At 44.6% G+C, this 23,878-nt stretch overlaps 1 protein-coding gene across 2 annotated transcripts in view; it reads right to left on the bottom strand.

Moving 5' to 3' along the window:
- Window positions 1-23,878, bottom strand: part of DISC1 (DISC1 scaffold protein) — a 349,812-nt gene that overhangs the window by 185,828 nt on the left and 140,106 nt on the right. For both annotated transcript variants that reach the window (XM_060126363.1, XM_060126362.1), the window contains exons 8-9: window positions 21,805-21,907; window positions 7,613-7,801 (exon numbers count right to left, since the gene is read on the bottom strand). In XM_060126363.1, the coding sequence (XP_059982346.1) occupies window positions 7,613-7,801; window positions 21,805-21,907 (292 nt within the window). The remainder of the gene's footprint in view (window positions 1-7,612; window positions 7,802-21,804; window positions 21,908-23,878) is intronic.

Raw genomic sequence — 23,878 nt, 5'->3', positions numbered from 1 at the left:
CCTCATGTCTGTGTGACTTCGGACAAGGCACCCAGTCTCCCTAAGCCTCAGCGTCTTCATCTGTGAAACAGAGATGGTGCTGGGTTAGCCACACAAAGTGTCCAGATGATCAGATGAAATGCACGTGCAGCCTTGGCGTAAAAAGGAGAGAAACCAACACTTGTTACTGAAGAGAAAGGGACAACATACAGGGGATCATTCCTTCCTTTCAAAGAACATATCAAATCCATAAAAGCTAGAGCGAATCTGCACACCTGGTCAAGGGATCTAATAAATATACGCTAAATATATACAATAAAGATCAAAGGAATAAGAAATCCCAACAGCACTCACTTTTAAAACCATAAGGATTTATATGAGGATAATATGAATAAGAGAATTAAGTTCCACTAATTCCAATTCAGTTCTAATAATCATAACAATAACATGCTATTTTCAGATCATAACATAATGCTGAAGTTGTTCAGGTAACTGAGGGTAGTACAACTCCCACCCAGGGACGTTTGAACACAGGTGTGGAAAGATATAAATGGAAAAATAAAACAATGAGGCTAATGGAAGAAGAAGCAGGAGAATGTCTTTGTGACTTAGGATGGGGAAAGGTTTCTTAAACAAGACCCAGATATACAAAACTTCAATCACTAAGATGTATACTTTAAATATCTTACAATTTTGTTTGTCAATTATACCTCAATAAAGCAGAGATTTTCTTAAAAATGAAGAAAAAAAAAACAGGTGTGGGAGGTACAGGGGCACAAAAGACAATGCTGATGGATGTGAAACATTCTACAATACAGGATACAGGCCCACACCACAAACAACCCCCTCACCCGCCCCCCACGGCCAAGGGCACTCCTCCAGGAATCTTGGCATCCCACTTACCACTATGCTTAGCTTAATCTTCAGGAAAGAGTGTATGAGTGTGCACAAGTGTGCACACACCAAAGTCTTCAAAAGCCCTGAGTCCAAATGATGAAATGTAGCAAGGGACTAGGACAGGCACTGACTGTCCTGTCAAACACCTGTCAAATACCTAAGATTCACATGTACCCACCTTATAATACAGAAGCAAGTCCCTGCTCCAACAAATCAGCATGTCAGAAAACTGCCTGTTGCAATTCGGTCTGAAATACCGTTGACGTTGTCATTGTATTCCCACCTAGGGGCTCTGTTAAGGGAGTATTGTTACGGGAGTATAAAAAGCAAATGGAGAGACAGGTAGAAAAGGAAGTAGCATCAGTAAGGATTTCTAAAAAATAACTGCATGGATAAAAATAGGAGAAGGAAATCAGAAATAGTTGAAAGCAAGAAAAAAAGGGAACAATGCTGGAGAGAATCATGGGAATTCAAGACCAGTAGGGACTACAGTAACTGGAGTAACATGGAGACTTCCTCTCTGGCAGGGACTGTCTGATTCATTCTGGAACACAAAGGTGAGCACGGTGCCTGGCATATTGTAAGTGCTCGATAAATGCTTATTAAAATGATGGATGCACGCAACAGATGAATGGATAAAGAAGATGTGGTACATGTATACGATGGAATACTACTCAGCCATGAAAAAGAATGAAATAATGCCATTTGCAGCAACATGGATGGACCAGAGAGATTACAATACTCAGTGAAGTAAGTCAGAAAAAGAAAGACAAATACCATCTGGTATCGTTTGTACATGGAATCTAAAATATGACACAAATGAACCTATTTACGAAACAGAAACAGACTCACAGACATAGAGAACAGAGCTGTGGTTGCCAGCGGGGAGGGGGTGGGGGGAGGGTCGGAGTGGGAGGTTGGGATTAGCAGATGTAAGCTTTTATATATAGGATGGATAAACAACAAGGTCCTACTGTATAGCTCAGGGAATTATATTCAATATCTTATGATAAACCATAATGGAAAAGAACATAAAAAAATGTACATATATATATAACTGAATCACCTGCTGTACAGCGGAAATGAACACAACACTGTAAACCAACTATACTTCAATAAAAAAATTAAAATGATGAATGCATGGGTGGCAATGAAACTTAGAGATCGGTTCTCCTGTGTCATACATCAAGCACCTGGGAAGCAGAAAGAATTTCATCCATCAAACCTCACACCGTGATGCTATACGTGCCAGGTGTGACGCGGGTGATGGGAACCAATAGAACAGAAACTAAACTGAGGCCTCCTATGAACTAATACAGGCTTTTTGCACTGCTGTGGGGATGCCTCCCAAAGGCATTATCACCATTGTTTAATAAAAGAGGAAGGAAGTTAATTACGAATTTCAAGCTTAGAAATTCACAGGCAAAAGTGGCTGAAGAGAAATAACCATACTCAGAGAGAGGCAAGAATAAACTAGAAAGAAGAAGATCTTGGAGAGAAACAAAAAATGCAAATGCATGTTTAACTGGGATCCTGATAACATAATTAATAAGATGAATCAAAGATAAATGATTAGAGATGTGAAGGCTCAGCTCACAGAAAAACCTGAGAAAAAGATTTTGTGATTTTAGGAAGAAGTTTCCCTTCAAAAGGTTCATATTATACATACATTCAATCTAAACAAACAAAAATTTCCACTCAGAGAGGCAGACACAATTAAGATATTTCCCATATAACAATCTAAGTTCCTTCACGTACAGAACCTGCAAGGGTCACCTGGTTCCCAAACAAATAGCTCGGGTCTCATTTACCGAAAACTCTTATCACGATTCTGGCCCCAAGACAGCCAAGTTGTCCACCAAGCAAATTTTAGTCAAAGCTCAGGGGAAGAAGAGACATTTGGTGTGTCTACGGAATGGGATCTCTAACCATCCCTTTAGGTTCTAGGGACCTAGGACCGGTGATGTCGGGTCACTGGAAGATTCCATATTTAAACTCAATTAGCCCAAGCCCTTCCTAATTCACTTCCATGGCATTATACGTTAACATAAGGTTTCTTAACATTTGGAGGAACTTAGAAAGACTCCTTCAAAAATCTGCTGAGTAACTGGATCTTTGTGTGGAAAAAATGTACAAAATCACAGATATGAAATCTGTGTACAGTTTCACAGTCTACCCATGAACTCCTGCTTTCATCCGCTAACTTTTTTTCTCAAAGGTGGTTGGTAACAGCCATGTGTGCTTTTGCATTTGCTATAAATCTATTCATGAGGACTTCCCATTACACTCTCAAAAAAATCATCTTTAAGAATTTAACACCACTCCACATTCCTGAAAACTTCAGGCTTTAAGCTACTTTTGAGGAAAACAGACGACGCTTCACCTATCTTTTTTGCTCTGGCTTCTAGGAAGTTCATGATCACATCATATTCTCAACCAAAATAATTAACACTCATCATTAGCATTTTCTTGTCTCGACTTTTCCATTGTATCTGTTAATTTTGTTGTTTCCATCTTTGATATATACTTATATATATTCCAGGCCTCCATTTCTTCCCCCCCTCCAAAAATAAGGCAGATTTTATTCCCCTGTTCTAATTTTTCTTGAAAATTTTATCTAAATATAGCTAATAAATGTGGAAAGGGAGTGACTGCCTATATATGCAGAACCTGTAAGGCACACAATCTCTTAACCAAAAGCTTCTCCTTAAAGTGACTTATGAAAGATGTTTCACCAGTGGACTTAAGAGTTAAAAAAACGAATACCTCACTAAGGGGCATCATACTTCCTTTTATTAGCTATCAGGAGGTAGTCCAAAGATAAGGGCAGGATTGTGTGGGTGTGGCCTTTCTAACCTGAAGCAAAAGGTAGGTACTAGCCCCAAACCATAACTGAAAAGTTACGCCACTTCAACTTTATCACCCTTAAAAACTGTCCCTTGGGACTTCCCTGGCGGCCCAGTGGTTGGGACTTCGCCTTCCAACGCAGGGGGTTCGGGTTCGATCCCTGGTCCGGGAGCTAAGCTCCCACATGCCTCTTGGCCAAAAAACCAGAACATAAAACAGAAGCAGTACAAATTCCATAAAGACTTAAAAAAAACAAACCTGCCCCTTATCTGCCTTCCACTTCCTCCTTACTCAATGAAAGGCAAATAAATGAGTTTAAGCTGGACACAGACAGCCATCACTCCCAGAAAAAAACAGCATTTGACACCCACACTGAGAATCTCTTTACGCATTTCACAGACCCTACACAGATTCCTGACAGCTCACTGGGCCACAGGCCCCGCCAGATTTTTGAGCTACATCTGCAGTATCTTTTCTACTTGGGCAGCTCGCGTAAACTGGGAAAATTCATTAACATGCTAATGATACTCTATTTAAAATTCCAGCCCTGATTATTCTGTGATTAAATCTCTCCCCTTGACGTCTGCTTCCTTTATATCTGAGTTATAGTACGAAATCAACAATATTAATAAAGTACAATACACATTACCAACTTATCCACAAGGGATGGAAAAACAGTTATGTAAATCTCGGGGTTGTCTTTTTTTTCTGAAAAGCAGATGTAGCAAACTGTAAAACAAGTTACTGGTTTTTTTTCATCCCACTAGTTCTGTCTGCTGCCACCCCAATCTGAATATCCAACTCAAGCATCTTCCATGAAAGACAATCAAACTTATCACTGCTCTCATTAAATTGGAAAATGAATTTTAAACTTTTTTTTTTTTTTTTTAAAGAAGATCCAAGGTCTGGGTCTGTGATTCAAACTAAGGGAAGAAAGGACTAATGTTTCATTTTAACATCTGGCCCCAGTAAATGAACAAATATTTGTGGTCTATTTAACTATTTTTAATGACATCGTGCCGGGTACTGCCAACGACGCAAATGAAACCTAAAGACAGTGTTTTCACCTCGATGGACTTACAGTCAGGCCAGAGACACAGGATGTAATGACATGGTAAGTGATCGGCAGAGCAAGTTCATCTGTGATGAGGCATTACACATAGTCTTCCCATCATTAAGAATCCTCTGAATGAGACAGACTGTACCCTAAGACTGCAAATCTCCCCTCCCGCTGTAGAGACAGAACCCTTGTACACACACAAGGCTGGGCCAGCCAACTTGGAGCCAGTGTCACAGAGCCTGGGTCCCTGACCGTCATGGAGTGACTTGTTCATCCCTGAATTGCCTTTTGCTCCCAAATGCCGCATTCTGCAATCACTGCTGGAAGTCAAAATCTGTTTTTGCGAACACTACACAGCGCTCATTTTTTGAATAGTCTTATTTTAAAACGTTTTATCTAAGATTAAAAAGAGTCAGCTCACGGTAATACATGCAGAAGCGTACTACGTCTTTGTATTTGCTCTATGTTTAAACTTGAGCACAGAGCTCCCTCCAGATTTTTAACTCTCAAAATGCAACAAATGAGAGAATATGGTCTTTGGTCTAGTCTGATTACTATCGATGGGTAAAAGCTTCATGTTACCAAGGAATTCTTTCTCTCTTTCTTTCTTTGTCTCTCACACTATCTCCAACCCAAGATTATTAATTTGGTTCACCCAAAGCCAAGTCACCTCAGACTGCTTAAAAATTAGCTTCGGCCTAAAGCAGAGGGAAAAGGGTAGCTGATCCAGCAAAATCCAAGTACAAAACATAAAGAACGCCTTCACCACAGTAATGAGCCATCTGCAATTTAGACTCATCCATGGTAACAATCTCTCGTTCCATTTGTTTATGTTTTATTCATCATTTTGAAAATACTTAGTGAAGTGACAATGATGAGATTCAAAAAATACTTTACAGCTCTTTTTTTTCAAAAAAGAGATATTAATGGCTTTCAAGAGCTCAACTGTTCAAATGAAAATATTGCTGCATCCTATTATATATAGGATGGATAAAAGAAGGTTCTACGGTATAGCACAGGGAACTATATTAAATATCCTGTGACAAACCATAATGGAAAAGAATATGAAAAAGAACATATATATATATATATATATATATATATATATATAACTGAGTCACTGCTGTACAGCAAAAATTAACACAACATTGTAAGTCAACTATACTTCCATAAAATTTTTTAAAAAAAGAAAATATTGCTGAACTAAATTTGTCCAAACTGGTTCATATCTTTATTCTTAGATATAAATTTCCCATTTTGCACCAAAAGACTTGGGATGACAACGTGAGACACTTCATAGTTATCATTTTCTATTATTTTAAAAATTTATAGCAAAAATTCATTTAAAATATACAAGGTTAGTCCTATAATAATGTAATAAACTGCACCGTCACATCTTAGAGGAATGTGTTGTCATTTCTCAGGACTATAGTTATATATTAAGCCTCAAATGCAGTCTCTAGTTACATATTTGGCAAAAACAAAGCTTTGACCTACAAAAGTGAAAAAAAGATAAGGCGTTCTGAGTTGTTGAACCAACTTGAGGGTGTCCACGGCTAAGAAGACACGATAATGCTTGACCATCCCATCTTTCATTCAAATAACTGTGAAGAAACCTCTCTCTACAAAATTTAGTAAGTCTTTAAAACTAAATTTATTCATAGTGAAATGACACACCTATTTCCGCTAGCTGATTTCATATTTATTTATTTGGTTTTAAATACTAATCTTCATTTACTTCAATTTGTGGAATCTTTTCAAATAGCCCTATTTCAAATCTGGCTAACTAACATCTCTATTCTTTTCTTATTTCTTTTTAAACAAGCCTACTTTGTAAATACAGTCCTTTATTTGTATATATGCCTTTCACTTTCCTAGTAAATACTTATTTAGGGAAATGATTTACTATGCATGAACTTCGCCTTCCAACAACCTCTAGTTCCCAGGGGACGTGCAAGGGTGTGTGCGCATGCACACACACACACACAATCTCAGGATCTTGATAAATTACCTCACTTAATTTGTACCACTTAACCAGCCTATGAGATGGAAAATACTCTTCCCATTTTACTGATGAAGAAACAGGTTCCAGCATCTAACATACTTTAAATCTAAATTTTCTTCCTATGATTTCATTCTGTATATTAGAAATTGAATCATCAGAAATTCTTCACTGTGTGTGTGTTTTGGGGGTTTTTTTTTAAGAAATAGGTTTGGCTTTATCAATTTGGACTGACCCAACATCTTCTGAAAGTATTCCTCAGAGTGAAGCCTCAAGGTGACCTCCTCTACAGTTAACAATGGGACAGGAAAAGACCACACGAATACTTTAACTCCCCCAACAAACAGACACTTTGGCCAAGACAGCACCGGTATCTTCGGCATCATTCTTCCTGGGGAAAGCAGCTCTCGGAAAAGCCCACACAGAGAAGAGGCACTTCCTGGTCTTTTCTCAGTTTTCCCAGAGCCAGCCTGCTTTCATCTGCGACCGTGCAAACCAGAAGGCCGAGGCAAGGAACAAAAGGGAGATAATTGTCAAACAGAGAAAATTCTCAAGAACTGTGCCAAGGGGGAGATGGCTCTGAACGATCACAAGGCCATTAGCAAGTCCAGGGTAGAGGAGGGGGGAAAGACAGAAAATGAAAAGGCATCTCATGCGATAGCCAAACAAAAGCTGACAAGAAATTCTGCCGCATTGGCCGAGGCTCCTGCCAAAACTGTCCTCCAGGAAAAGCGCTGTGTGTTTCCAGGACACCCTTCCCAGTGACGCTCACATGAAGCAGTACAATAAATAGCACACAGACACGAGACACCCGTGTGACCACTCACCATAGGCAGTTCTCCCCTGATCCAGTTCTCTCCTGAGGCTGCTATAATCTTCTTTAACACTTGCCAATTTCTGGACGTTCCTGGAACTCAGCACCAACAGTTTGTGGAGAAGTCCCTCCAGCCCTTCCCTCTCGGACGTTAATGATCTAATCTCCTCCGTGAGCTCCTTGGCTGTACAGAAATGGTTTCCTGCGGAAAAGGAGGGAAAACAAGCGTTGCCGCATCCCTACCTGTGGAAGGTGCCGTGAGCGTGCACTAACGGTGTGGGGAAAGGGGGATGAACTTTGCAGCTACATCCAACTGCATTCACAGTCTTCTGTGGAGGAATCTGGAAACACACTGACTGTCCTCCTTAAGCTGAAAAAACCACCAGTCCCTTTAGCAACTTATTATATTCTGTTTTAGGGGGTTGCATTGGCTAATTCACGTCCTTCTGAAACATGATGACACAAAAATATCACAGTGAAACCCAGGGCAGCCACATGGCATCATTCCATACAAACATCCCAATGTCAAAGAGGTGAAAGATTCCAGTAGGGTGGAAAGGGACCGGGCCTCGGAGTCAAACTAGACCTAAATTCAAATCCCCAGTTCAAATCCCGGTTACACAAACTGCATGACCTTGAGCAAAGAAATCAGCATATGGGATTTCAGGACAAACTTCTTATAAAATATGATTGTGCATTACAGGTGGCTACAAGAATAAATGTGAAATTCTATAAAGCTCTGAGCATTGAATTTATTAGCAGGGTTGCAAGAATCAAGGTCAATATACAGAAATCAACTGTATTTCTAAGTATCAGCAGCAAATAATTGGAAGGTGAATATTTTTTAATATCATGTATAAGATATTTTAAAACTCAAAATACTTAGGGGTAAATTTAAAGAAATATGTGCAACACCTCTACACAGAAAACCATTTTAAAACTTCTGAGAGAAACTAAAGGAGACTTAAATAATTAGAAAGATATACTGTATACACATACATTGGAAAACTGAATACTGTTAAGGTTTTCATTTTCCTCAAAATGACCTATTGATTCAATACAATTCTAATCAAAACCTCATGTGGGTCTTTTGTAGAAACTGACAAGCTTATTCTAAAATGGTAAAAGAAAATGCAAAGGCCTAGCTAAAGCAAAACAATCCTTAAAAGGTAGAACAGAGTTAGAGGACATTTGCTACTTGATTTCAAACTAACACTGAAGCTACAGTGAATGCAGACAGAATGGCACTGGTGTACAAACAGACAAACAGATCAATGGAAGAGAACAGACAGTTCAGAAGTAGACCCACCCTCACACAGTTAAGTAATTTTCAACCAAAGTGCCCAAGCGAGTCAATGAGGAAAACAAAAGACTTTCAACAGATGGTACGGGAACAACTAGCTACCTATATGGGGGAAACATTAACCTTGATACATGCCTCAAATCATACACAGAATTTAATTAGAGATGGATCACAGACCTAAACGTAGAAGTGAAAACTATAAAGCTTCTAGAAGAACATATAGGAGAATATCTTTCTAACTTTGGAGTCAGAAAAACTTTAGATAAGACACAGAATATACTAATTACAAGAGAAAAAATGAATAAATGGGCTTCATCAAAATTATAAACATCTACTCCTCAAAAAATACCATTAAGAAAATGGATAGGCAAGCCACAGACTGGGAGAAAATATTTACAATGCATACATCTGATGAAGGACTTGAGTCCTGCAACTCAACAGTTAAAACACAAATAACCCTATGGAAAAGTAGGCAAATGACACCACAGGCACATTACAAAGATATATAACTGGGGCCGAAAAGCGTATGAAAAATGTTGATGATCATTAGTCGCCAGAAAAATGCACATTAAAGCCGTAGGGATTCCACTACAAAACCATTCAAGTGGCTCAGATTAACTGGACTGAAACTGCCTGGTTGACAAGCACGAGGAGTTACCAGAACTCTCCCGTGTGACGGGAGCATGAAATGTACAAGCACTTTGAGACAGGTTCTGTCAATTTCTCATAAAGTTAACATACACCTATCCTTTGATTCAACAATTCCACTGCTAGGTATTTACCCAAGAGAAATTGTTGCAGGAAGAGGAACCCCTTCCAGTGCCCGAGAGTGGCCTTTTGTCTAACACTCAGAAATGAATTGTCCGAGAAGACACACGTGCTGACAAAGCAGGAGACTTTATTGGGAAGGGGCGCCCGGGCGCAGAGCAGCGGCGCAAGGGAACCCAGGAGGACTGCTCTGCCACGTGGCTCGCAGTCTCGGGCTTTACGGTGATGGGGTTAGTTTCCGGGTTGCCTCTGGTCCATCATCTTTATTGGCCCACATCTGGTCTGACTCGGGGTCCTTCCTCGTGACGCGCGCATCTCTCAGCCAAGATGGATACCGGCACAAAGGGTTCTGGGAGGTTGGCGGGACATATGGGCTGGTGTCTCCTCCCTCCTTTTGGCCCCTCCCGAATTCTTCTGGTCAGTTTTCAACGGCAGTCCCTTATCGGGAACTCGTACTGTGAGACAACTCACAGTATTATTATCGTGCCTGGCCGAGACAGGCAGTTTCGGTCAACAGTTCCCTAATAAAAATGAAACATGCAGTCAACAAATAACTTGACTCAAATGTTCACAGTTGCTTTACTCATTGTCCCAAACTGGAAACAACCTAAATGTCCATCTAGAGGAGAAGGTAGAAACAGTGGTACGGCGGAACTACCCAGCAAGGAAAAGGCACAAACTCTACATACACGCAGTGACGTGGGAGTATCTCAAGAAAAAGACACAAAAGAAGGCATACGACGGGATTCCGTTGATATTAACTTCTGGAACAGGCAAAACTAATCCATGGTAGAAGACGTCAGAACAGAGGCCATCTGGGCAAAGGGGAATGATGACTGGGAACGGGTACAAGCGTGATGTTTCTGGGGTGATGGTAACAGGTGTCAAAATTCATGGAACTGTACCCTTAACATCTGTGCATTTCACTGAATGTAAATCATACCTCAATAAAAAAGGAAACCTATATTAGGGAATATTTAAGTATGAAAATGATACCATAATTAATAAACATATCCCGTTAATAAGCACTCCATAAACAACAGTTATTGTTATTAGAGGGCTCCATTATATTTCCTAAGAGTTTATTATACCCATAATCATGATAACAGCTACTACCTTTCTCTCCTTCAAATCTCACCACAACCCTTGGTGATAATACACTCTATGTTATCTATTCCAAGATGCACTTTTTTTACATTTTAACATCTCTGAAATGGATGTGTCTTACAATTACTATTATCTAGGAGGTGGTCTGGATGAAGTTGCTATTACGTGATTGTCATTCTTGGTGGCCTGACTGAGCATCTATATCCCCCTGCTGTTTCAACGTACAAACCATTTAAGGACACTTTGAGTCCTGTTACCTTCTGTTGAGATGGATTTGTAAGATTAGGAAAGCACCAGCATTTAAAACTTGAAGAATGGTGTTAGCAGCTTGGCAGAAAATCCTACAGAAAACAGTAGTTCGTTCTTGGAGAAAAAGAAAAAAAGTTGCATCACCAGTCGCCTCACTGATGCAGAGGATGATACTGTGTGGAGAAACAGGAGGCTTGACTTGAGTCAAACTGTGTTTTAGGCCAGACTAAGTATGAAACATCTTAGGGAAACCTTAATCCATTCATTTTCCTTTTTAAAAGACTGATATGTGATTTTTTCAAAAGCTTAACTACATCTAAAAGAGCTATTTCAGTAAGTATAAAATAAAAACTCTAAGCCACAGAAAGCACTGTATCATTGTTTAATTGACAGCAATGTTTCCTTCTTAGTAGTATATAAAATAATGGCTCATTTTATGGTCACTAAAATACACATTGTTATCTCTACGGTGGAGAAAACTGAAATCTAGAGAATTACATATCTTGCTGAAGCTTCCATAGCAATAAAAGGCAGGGCAACTTTCCAACTCAAACATAGCTCCAAAATCCCTCCTCTTAAGTATTAAACTGTGCTGTTTATTTCTTTATTCTTATTATTTCATAGGCAGATTTCAATACGGTATCAGTGTGGGAAAGGTTACACAATTTTGTCCCACTTTAAGGGCATTCTGCACACCCAGCCCATGCCATTTCTGTTACTGAAATCCATAGTTTCAGATTCCATGATTGCATAAATATCTTTTGAGACTATTTATTGCCTCTCACTATGTGGGCACATACGGAAAGGGACAAGGCACTGGCCCTGCTCTCCAGGAAGTTACATTGAATAAAGGGGATAAGATGTACAGTAAAAAAAAAAAAAAGGCAAATATGCTCTAGGAGGGCTCAGAGAAGAGTGATCATTCCAGAAGGGGAGACAGAGGCAGGTTCACCAGCAAAGAACATAAGGTTCCCAAAAGGCGAAACGGGAACCTTGTTAAGCAAAGGGCATTGTCTTGCGGGGGTGGCGCTAGCAGAAGAGAGGCACGTGACCAAAGACGGGCCAAGACGTTGACAAGAGGGCTCCAAATGCCAAGGCGATGGGTTTGGACCCATTTAGGAGAAACGAAGTCCTGATAAGGAGAGCAGACTGGATGCCACAAACTTTGAGCTGTAAATGGAAACACAACGGAAACGTTTCTGGATCCGCGATTCCTACGTGAACAATGACCGGTGGGGGCCGTTGCGAGTGGAGCCCCCTATGAAGGGCCACAGAGAAGCCAAGGGACCTGCCACGCCGTGGGGAGACCGCGGGAGGAGCCCGCAGCCCCAGAAGTGTGACGGCCTCTGGACAGAACTGCGTGAGCACCCGCGGGGCCTTCAAGTTCCCTTCTCGGCCTGGGCTGAGGGAGCTCCCACCTTTCTGCTGGGCCATCTTTTCAAGCCAGAGGGTTAGCAACATGGTGGGGTGAGCACCGAGACTGCCCCAGAGACAGCAGGCAGGAGATGCCAAGTGTGCAACTTCCTCTTGAGAACAATTCAGAGAGAAAAGACCTCCCAAAACAAACAGGAAGACGCTCCAGAGACGGAGTGAGTCCCAGCATGGAAGGTTTCCTGGAAATACATCCTCAGGCCCTCCTGCGACTCATCACCGGCTCTAGAGGCCAGAGCCTTCATGAAACATGAGAGAGATCACTCCTTAGGGTCCTTGATCCGAAGGGGTGTGGCTTGGGAAAATGCAGCGTGCTGTGCACGTTTCCCATACACAGAATGAGTGTGAATTCCCGGAGAGACAGATAATATCAAAAGTCATGCCACGACAAAACGCTACGCTGTCCTCGGTTAATATTTCATAAGCATTTTGGCCTCAGATCCAAGCCCATGGGGCGAATCTTGCCTGACGCAGCCCTCCCCGACTGCTGCAACTGACCAGAGCTCCGTGATGAAAACGGAGAAAAGGAAACGCTGATCCCTGTAGGAAGTCCCATCAGTGACCCGGGGACCCCAATCTCCATCACCCCGATGGGCCTTCCCTAAAGCCAAGGGGGAATCTGTGTACGGATGCACATCCGCCTTTGCATCGAGCGGCGCATATGCCTGCCTGCTCTGCGGCAAGCGAACCGCACTTGGGCCCTCATGGAGGTTTTCTAGAGCACCTGTCAAAATATTTTATGCTACAAGTAACACAATTAAAACCCTCTGGGTGCCTGCCAAAGCTGAAACTGATTTTACTCAACCTGCTGTTTCTAAGTACATCCTCAGGGTCTCTGAATTTTAAATCGTTACCCTCCTCTACTTCATGCTATCTGGGGGTTATTTTTTGAAATCATTATCTGAGTCTCATTTTATAGATGACAGGGCTCTTGTTGTGAATTCTCGTTTAGTCTTCCCAGCAATCCAGGAAGGAGGTCTTGTAATGACTGCCCTTGGCTTCCAGTTGAAGAAACTGAGACCCAGAGAGTGACCTTCGTAAGGTCACAATGTTTCGGAGTTCTACGATCACACATGAGATTACTGAACTTGAACCTGGTTCTTCCAATCTCATGTTAGGTGCTTATTCCATCAAATACAGCTCAGTAAGGGACTTGGTCAAAACACGGCCACGAATCATCCGTAAAGGGAGGGAGAACAGAGATGGCTGAGGTTAAATCCTGTGCTCAGACGGGCTGTCTCACCCAGTCAGTCCACGGGCCTCACTATTACCTTCACCGGGGGACGTGCCCACGCACGGTACTCGCTGGGCCACAGACAGTTCCATCTGTGACGATCCTCCTAAAGTTATCCTCTTCTACCTACCCGAATTTGAGCTATACTACTTTTCGAGGGAAAAAGAAATAAAGCCAGTGTTGAACATCATCAAACCCCCAAATCATAGAGTGCTACGCCTCTTCTCTGGCATGACACCAGATCTTTCGAGGAATTCCAAGCTCAAGTCCACACCCGCTGGTTGGGCAGGACCACACCCTCTGCCTTCCAAGCCTCACGCTCAGCGATGTCAAGGCCACGATCACCAACCAACTGCTCCCCGAACCCCTTCTGCATGGAAGCTCCTTTGGCTGGAATTTGCCATTTTCCACTCGTTTTGTTTCTTTCTTCCAGTTACCATGATTTCCTGAGATACCGAAAAGCATTTTGTGTGAGCAGAGCCCCGGTTTTGCACATCAAACATTTTAGAAATGGTCACATTTGATAGAGAAGACAAGGGGAAGAGAACGCCGGAACACGGGACTTTACATGAAACACAGACTGCTTCAAATAGCTTGAGAAAGCGCGGTGCCCGGCGAGAGACAAAATATACAAACAGACGATGGTCAGATCATAACTAGAACAGAAGCCCAGCCTGCAGCAGCCTGCCCGGGAAACCCACCCCTGTGTACAGTGACCAGCCCAGGAGGCCAGCTTGTAGGACGTCAGATGCCATCTCTAGTCACAATCCAGGAAGCTGAACAATAACTTCTGTAACAATTCGCCCCAAATGGCCAGGACTTGATTAATGACAGCTTCCCTAATTTTTGTCCCTGCTTCCAGCTTAGGACCAACCAGAGTAAGTCAAATATGCTCCCCTTACCAGTCACATTGGATGCTCTAGTTAACCCACCCCCAGCTTCTCCAGGCCAACAGCCTCCAATCACACGTGGAACCTTCCTTTGTTCCACCACGAAGCTTTCCCTCTCCTCTGCCTGCCTTAGAGTCTCTGCTGAAACACAAGCGCTGGTGGCTGCCTGCCTTGCTCTGGTAAGCTCTGAACAATACCCTTTCCTTCTTCTCACGTGGTGGGTCTCTATTTCCACCCTGGATAAACATCATCTTTGAAAAATCTTTACCGAGCCTATCAGCTCCCCCAGCCATTGATCTAAACCATGAACTTTTTTAGAGAGAAGGAAACATTTTGCACTTATCTAGAAAATCTAGTGTTATTTCTAAGAATGTTCCTATTTCCCTCCAAATCATAAACTAAGAAAAAGAAGAATTCAGGTAATTCCCTAGTGGTCCAGTGGTTAGGACTCCAGGCTTCCATTACAGGGGGCACGGGTTCCAACCCTGGTCAGGGAACTAAGATCCTGCATGCTGCAGGGCACAGCCAAAAAAGAAAAAAAGAGAGAAAGATTTCAGGCTGCCATTTGGACACATTTGTCTCTAACTAATGCATTTTAAGTAGAGAGAATTTTTATTCTCTATAAAGGAAAAGTCAAATCAGATAGAACCATCTTTAGAAAACAAATGGCTTGGAGTACCAGAGATATCTGGATATGCTATTTAAGAATAAATGAGGGCTTCCCTGGTGGCACAGTGGTTGAGAATCTGCCTGCCAATGCAGGGGACACAGGTTCGAGCCCTGGTCTGGGAGGATCCCACATGCCGCGGAGCAACTAGGTCCGTGAGCCACAACTACTGAGCCTGCGCGTCTGGAGCCTGTGCTCCGCAACAAGAGAGGCCGCGATGGTGAGAGGCCCGCGCACCGCGATGAAGAGTGGCCCCCGCTTGCCACAACTAGAGAAAGCCCTCGCAGAGAAACGAAGACCCAACACAGCAAAAATAAATAAATAAATTACTAAACCCCTACCCCCAACATCTTCTTTTTAAAAAAAAGGTTGAAGGTGTGTGCGTCCTCCTGACTGCTTATAGTAAAGTGTGAAAGAAGAGCCATGAATTGAAGAAGGAATAGTTAAGTAAAATGGAACCAGAACATGAAGATTGGGAAAATTCTCAGCCTATCCATACTGCAAAAAAAAAAAAAGAATAAATGATTATTTGAACTGTTTGTTCTTTGGAAACAGACAATCGGAGGCAGATGAGAAGGAAAATACACCACAAACTGAGGGGAGATCCTGAGGTGTGGAGACAACAGATTCTGGGGATCAGAAATCAACAAATGAGGGTTCCATTTTTTCAAACAATTACTCTCATCGACTGTCTCCTGAGTGCCAGACATTAGGCAAAGCCCAGGAAAAAATAACAGCAAAGGTGACTCAACACGTGGACCAGAACAATAAGGGGGCTGCTTCAACAGGGAAAGGATGGAGCCGGAAACTCACGCAGGATGTCAATATAAGCAAAGCTTCAGAGCCCGGGCATCAGAGAGCTGGGCCTTGATGCTGGGGGCAGGGAAACGGTCAGAGCACAGCCGGCCCCGTGCAAGATGACCATGGGACACCAGTCAGGTTACAGAGCATGACGGAAGCAGAGCCCAGTTACAGGACCCGGAGCCCAAGACGGAAGGCCGGGGACAGCCGGGAAGGATGCCTGTCGTGGAGACACGGACGCGGGTTCCCGCCACTGAAACATCTTCTGTTTCTGGGAACAGAAGAAGGGTAAGGAGGCCACAGCTGTGAAAGGAAGGAACGGCAGGCAGAGAGGGAACGGAGCTAAGCTCAAGACAGGAGTGTTCATCACCAGAGGTCAAAGGCTGGGCAAGGCCCGGCCCGGTTCTAGAAAAGGAGACAGGCCATTGACATCCTGACCACAGAGCCTGAGGCAGGCACACCCATCGCACCCTCCTTGGGGCACCGAGACCACCCCCTCGCTCTCCCCGCAGCCTCTGCCCAGCCTAGGGAGAGGCCAACGCAGTCGAGTTTCACGTGAAGCGGGCAGTTTGGGCAGCACAGCCTCATGGAGCCCTGGTCTGGGCGGGTTCCCTTTGGTGAAGCACCCTCCTGAGATCTTTGCTCTCACGTGCTGTCCAGCCCGCCAGTCGGCAAGGTGGGCCTGAGGCTGCCTCTTGCGGAGAATGGCCTCTCGCGCTCCACCCAGAAAAGCCTCAGTGAGGCCCGGGGGCACGGGGCCTGGAGTGGGCAGTCAGACCAGACCTGCTCCGGGCCTCAGGGAGATGCCCCGAGCCCAGGAGCTTGGGATCCAGCCGTGACATTGACCAGGCCTCCAGGGCTAAGGTTAATTTCCTGGCCTGGGGAGGGGACGAGCAGGGCTCTGGGCTTCTGAACTCAGTGCTGGAAACCAAAGGGACAAACTGAAGGCTGGCCATCAACGAGCGGCCCCACCTAGTTCAGTGGGCAGGAGGCTGTGCAGGCCTTTGGGGCCGAAGCCACTTTGCAAGAAGGGACGTAGGTGCCGCCACAAGCCCTTCCGCTGCAGGTACACGAGCCAGTCACCTCCTGACGAAACCTCCTCCCACTTGGACGCTAGTTAAGCATCTATTGCCTCTGCACACGGAGCTCACACACATTTATTCTCCAGGTATCGGTGTACTGGTGCGCCGTATTAGTCTAATTCACCCCCTCATCTAATTCTTACAGCACGCTAAGGTAAGAGTGTGACTGTTATCCTCCTTTTCTAGATGAAGAAGCAAGATTTTAAAAGATGAAATAATTGGCCCAAGGGCACCCAGCCAAGTGCCGATTAAGCTGGGCTTGAACACAGACCTCTCAGATTCCGAAGCCAAAGCTTCTATCTGCTACGCAGGGTGGCCTCTGCTCTCAAGAAGCAAGAGATCCGTCAGCCCCGGTCAGCTCCCCATTCTAAGCCACTACGCACAGACATGGGGGGATGACCTTCTCCAGGATGGACTTGACAACAGTACCTACCTGTCCACAGGGATGAAAGACGGGTGTGTGCTTTCAACCAAGCTATTCTCTGCCAGACATCACACGAGTTAAGGCAGAAACAGAGAAGGGAAAGAAAAGAGAGGAATAAGATACAGTTTAGTCAAGAGTTGTGTAGGTGAATGAAGACCGGGAAGAAATCTAGGTTCCTTGGAGTTTTTGAAAGCCACAGGAGCGGCAGCGAAGAAGTAGGCTGAGTTCCGTGGAGAATCCACTGTATATCGTGAAATAAAATCTAGATGATTGTTGCGTTTGATGTATTACCGTGGTCTCTGTTCTTATCTCATGTGACCTACACTTAAAAAGACATGATAAGCTTTCTAGGTTTTCTTAATGTATATGAAACCACATTCAATGGGCTATATTAATGCCACCATAGCTCTTCTAAGCATCTGTATAAGATTTCATACACTAGGCTTCTTTTCTCCCTTTTTCAATGATAGCATCTTAGTTAAGTCAGTGAGTTCCAGCCCCAGACATTCCCACCTCTATCCCACCGTGTACCCCACTGCAGACCGGGCTTCCTAAAGTCTGGCTTTGATCATGTCCTTGCCTTGCTTAAAAATAAATTATCGTTGCTCCTAGATACGTCTACCCTTAGCCTGCTGTACAGAGCCCTGGACAGCCAGGTCCTAACCAATGATGACTAGTTTATTCCTACCACAGTACTGACCCTACACCGGAGTCAATCTCAACAGCTCCTCCCACTCCAAACACAGCCATGTTTTTCCACCACATCCAGTCCAGGCATATCTCGCTCCACGCTACTGCATAATTCTTACAAAGGAAGGGTTCTTGTCCTGTCCACTGCTGCACCCTCAGTGCCTACAGCCAGGCCTGGCACTCAGGTGCCTGACGCCATTACCTGTGGCTGAAAACCTGTCCACATCTTTAGTTCACGGGCTCCTACGGGCTCTTAAGTCACTGTGGCACACTGTAAAACATGGCCCCCAAACTCTCTGCACCCCTCCCGCTGACAGCTGTCCCCTGTGTCCCTTCCTCTTGAACCAGGGCCCCAGGACTGCTCCAGCAATAAAATAAAATGGCTGCTGTGGTGGTTTTAAAATGTGCCCATCAGATTCTTCAATGCTCCTCCCTTGGGGTGGCACCTGTCTCCCCTCCCCTTGAGTGTGGGCTGGACTTAGCAATTCCCTTCTAGTCGCTAAAGCAGAGATGACTGTGCGAGTTTGGAAACTAAGGTCCAACAGGCACTGTGTCTTCTGTCCTGTTTGCTTTCACTCTCAGATCACTTGCTCTGGGGGAAATCAGTGACCGCGTCATGAGCGCCCTACGGCGTGGCCCACGTGGCAACGAACCAAGACCGTGTGCCGACAGCCAAGTGAATGAGCTTGGAAGCAGATCTTTCAGGCCCCATCAAGCCTTCAGAGAACTTCAGTCCCACCCCGTTATCTGGACAGCAACCTCGTGAGAGATCCTGAGCTAGGATCACCCAGCTAAGCTGCTTCTAGATTCCTAACCCTCAGAAACCGTGGGATATGATAAATGGTTGTTGTTCAAGCTACGAAGTTTTGGGGTAATTCATCACCTGTTAATAGAGACGCATGCCAGTTTCTGAGTCCAGGCCTTAAGAAATAAGAAACTTCCATGTCGTATCTCTTGGGACACTCACTGTTAGAACCCGGCAGCCACGTTGTGATGAAGCCAAGCTGGCGATAGCGAGGTTACCAACACACGTGGTAGAACCAACGTGGAAGAACCAACAGCCAGACAGACAGACCAACCTGCTAGTCCCAGGAGTCCTGGAAGGGGACCCTCCAGCCCCAGCTGCCACCCCCTAGCTGACCCTCCCACCCCCTGCCCAAAGAGCAGGTTCACGAGCAAAATAAGTGATTGGTGACGTTTTAAGCCACTAAGTCTTGAAGTAGTTCATTACGCAGCAATCACTAACGAGGACAGATGTTGGCAACTGAAAGGAGAACACGGCTGCTACAAATCCTACAGCCTGAGGCGCTGACTTTGGGACCAGGTGGCAGGCCTCAGTGAAGCCTGAAAGGAAAGTAAGAAAAGTATTACTGGAAGCCAGAGAAAAAGGGACCCCTATAAGATAGTGACAGAAAGTCTGGTAACATTATCAGCGAGGCAATATAGAAAACAATTCCTAGTGAAGTTAACCACACGGCCAAAGAGATTTCCAGGCAGGATACAGAAGTGGCTTCTGGTCGCTGCCTGTGATCAGGTGCAAGAAAAGGGAGATGAGTTAGAGCACATACATTTAAATACAAAGGAGCCAGGACTTCATATTTAAAATAAAAATAAAGTTTTGAAACAAAACTGTTTCTTATTCCCCGTCTCTGCAGAGAGCAGATGATTCTCAAATGAAGAAAAGACCTCAGTCCATAGATCAAATCCAGGATGGGAGATCTAGAAACTTTCAGACAGATGAAAGGCCCTCTAAGAACCTAAGGGTATCCCATTAGATCCTCTCCATTCAATAGGGCTTCTGAGAATCTCAACAGCATTGTCCCAGCATCTACACAGAGAACCCAAAATAGGCCTCACTTGGAGAGGTTTGTGGTCGTGGCTTTTGTCTAGTGGAGTGAGGGTCCAAAACATCGGCACCACCAGCACCCTAAGGGAGGCACCTTCTCCCTCCTCGGGCCTTCCCTGCTGTGGAGCATAGCTCGAGAGGAAACAGAAATCGCATTATGTGTGGAAGTTAACGATGATCAGCCTGCCGCTAGCCCAACCCATGCAGCAGCCCGTTGACTGAAAGTCCTGTTCTCCAAGGGGCTCAAGAGTGACCAGGAAATAGGGGGGTCGGGAGGTGAGTTCCCACCCCAGTTAACTCCCTCATCCGATTAGGCCTCACCAATTTCTCAGCTGATCTAAGAGCTACACAGAAAACCCAGGCCCCGTATGCAAGATACCATGCTAAGAATTTTCCCTGGGATCCTAACAGGAAATCATGCACATGTGAGAGCGGGTTCCCCTTCTGCTCCAATGATGCATCTCCGCTCTTGGGCTTAACACAGACACATCCACCTGTATTCCCGGGAAAGATACATTGATTAAGAAAGGCAAAAACCCTAACTCAGAAGCAAGGCTGCATTCAGTCTTCTTTTTCCCTCTTAGCAAGTGGGGCTGTAATTTCAAGTACGTGGCACGTGAAGCTGTTAACAGCCAAGTCCCACATTCACATGCGCGTGTTCTGCGGGTTGTAAATAACACGCGTGACTACGCCGGGCACCAAACTGCTCGTTAGCTGCCGACATTCGTTGTTTAATGATCTGAAAAGCAGAAGCTGCCGATTATTGTATTCCTTCTTAAAATGCCACTTAAAACCCACACATGTAATTATTATACCTTTTCATTAAATTTTTATGCTTCTTCCGAAGCTGATGAGCTGTGGATTCATTCAACCTATACAGCTCAGAATCCTTGGAGGCTGTCATTACGTAACTGGGTTAAGAATCCATCTCTCACACCTGGACTCTAGCCTCCAACCTATCACCATTTAGCTGATGGAGTGAACTTCCCCAGAGGACACATCCCAGGGCCTCAATCTCCCCCTCTGTTCCTCAGCATTGCAGGATCTCTCCCTCCTACTTGATAGAGCTGACGTGAAAATAAAATAAAATAACCGATGCAGAGGAATGTTCAAAAACACTGTTCAGGTGATGGAGTGAGATCCTATTTTCAGAGGCTTGTGTCTTCAGCCGACCGATTAACGGGAAAAGATATCCCTTAGTAACTACCGGCTTAGGGAAGGAGAATAATCCACTAAGTACCCTCCAAGAATCTACAATCTATGACTAGATTGTTACGCTGAGTACCTCAGTTTATCTCCTCTTACCACTCCTTCCGCAGAGGAAGGGGCTGATCGCACCCGATAACTCTCACTGAGCTTCTCCAGATACACATGAAGCTGTAGAAACATCGGCTAGAATTGTATGGCATCCAGAGTATCTAGTGTCTAAACTCTTAAAGCAACAGGAACTGCAAGCCCAGACTACGGCACCTACACGAGTAACTATTTTATATGACGTGTGCATGTGTATTTTTAGGAGTCTCATCCCTCCCTTATAGGGAAAGCACGCTGCCCATCTATCCCATGGGTTGTAGTGAAACTCCCCAGAAAGGCTTTGAGCTGTTGAGTATGACATCAGTTACAGGGAGAATGTTAATCCAAGACAAGATACGGATGCGGCGGTTGTCATCACTCGCTCCAACTGCCTCCCATGGTCCCTCTGCCCCCAGGTACCTGAGATGGCAAGCGCTTTGGCTTCCAGCAACGCCGGCAGTTGGGTTTCAATATCGTTAACTTTCTTCCTCAGGGCACTGCAGAGTCTTTCGCTCATACACACCTAGAGGGAGAGAGACAGCCATGAGTCATCATGTATTTACGTAAAAGTCAGAGGGCAACAGAGCGCCAGACAGATTCCTGAGTTTATGAGTAATAAAGGGGGTGATAAAGAGTAACTGGGGACCTCCCTGGTGGCACAGTGGTTAAGAATCTGCCTGCCAATGCAGGGGACACGGGTTCGAGCCCTGGTCCGGGAAGATCCCACATGCCATGGAGCAACGAAGCCCACAAGCCACAACTACTGAGCCCACATGCCACAACTACTGAAGCCCGTGCGCCTAGAGCCCGTGCTCCACAACAAGAGAAGCCACCGCAATGAGAAGCCCGCGCACCACAACGAAGAGTAGCCCCCGCTCGCCACAACGAGAGAAAGCCTACCCGCAGCAACGAAGACCCAACACAGCCATACATAAATAAATAAATAAATTTATATTAAAAAAAGAGTAACCGCAGGAGAGTTCTTAAAAAGCAAGCAATGCATAAAGGAAGGAAGGAAGGATGGAAGAAGGGAAGGGAGGGAGGAAGGGCTAAATAAAGCAGGCACTGGCATATTCCCAGCATAGATCCTACAGCTCTCACACACCTGAACACAAAACTGAGAGGCCCTCACACAACAGAGCACAACCACAAACTAAAAGAACTCAAGCCCTCTGCCTGCTCCCTCCCAGGGCCTCTGCGTTCTTACTCCTTCCTTCTGAGTAGCTCAGCTTGGCCCTGGTGACCCAGTTCACTCACAGCCCTCAGGGCTCTGCCCTGGGAAGAAGGGCCTTGCCGGCTACCCACAAAAAAACAGCAAGCCCTCGGCCCTCCCTCCCCTTCCACCTGTCCCCTGCGGGATGTTCATCCACAGCGCTCTCTCCAGCTGACACACTGTCTGTCTTCCCTTGTTTTTTTATTGCCTTTCTGGGTAGGATACGTGCTATGGGAGCAGGGATTTTGATCTGTGTCTAGCACGTAGTAGGCAGGCAAAAATGGTACACAGATGTTACAATCAAGAGCAGAGCGTTCCCAGTCGACGTTGTCTGATAATACTCGAGGGCAGCTACTTGCTGGGATGTCAGATTTGCAAAAAGAGACAAGTAGATCTCAAGGAGGTTTGCAGGTTTTATCATTTCACTTCCTACATGTTTCTTGTTTTTAAAAAAAAAAACCAAAAATCTTAAATCTCAGTTTCTTTTTCTCGGTTTCTTTTTAGGCCATTTTGTATCTGTTCGAAGCTAAACTATCACAATTTTTTTCTTTTATTTAAAGCAGAAACCTCATATTCAATTGCTATCTGTACTCAGGTTAATGAGCTACCTAAAAAAACCTCCAGTGCAGCAGAAGCACAGAGCACAGTTGAGTAACAATGAACACATATGTGGAGACATTTGGGGGGAGCCCCCAAAGGACGTTACCTAGAAGCATCCCTCTTTTCTTGCTAACAACCTTAAATTCCATTCCGACACTAAAATTAACCCAGTTGGGTTCACAGAGCCCAGAGAAAATGTAAAACGTCATCTCCCCAGAAGTTTCCAGATCTTGCTAGATACCATCAACTTGAAACGCTTTGTGTACCGCAGACTGAAACGGAGATTGTTTCTAGAAGCAACGCAGACCTCACCCCCCCCCCCCCCCCGCCTAAAGTGTGACACCATTTCCCCCATGGCCTTCAACATGTTCTTTTCCATTAAGCGGCTGTAATTTCCCACATCTCTTTATAAAACTTACTTGCTGGGTGAAGGAGACGGCGTGGAGGCCTCTACCCCAAAGCTCGTACCAGGAGAGCTGGGCAACCATCACCCGAGGCCATTCATCTGGAGACCGCCTCTCAACAGTCCTGAGGTTTGTCAGGGTGTGTCAGGACACCCTCCCCGGCACCAAGTCTCACGGGCTCAAGGCCAGGGACGGGCACGGCCCCTCCCGTTGGTCTAAGCCTGTCACCAGAAGTCCCAGGACATTTCTGTCAACTCCGTAACACCAGCCACAATTG

Source organism: Lagenorhynchus albirostris, chromosome 16, assembly GCF_949774975.1.
Source record: "Lagenorhynchus albirostris chromosome 16, mLagAlb1.1, whole genome shotgun sequence".
Taxonomy (NCBI): Eukaryota; Metazoa; Chordata; class Mammalia; order Artiodactyla; family Delphinidae; genus Lagenorhynchus; species Lagenorhynchus albirostris.
The sequence above is the reverse complement of the archived record's forward strand: the minus strand, read 5'-3'. Positions and strand labels throughout refer to the sequence as shown.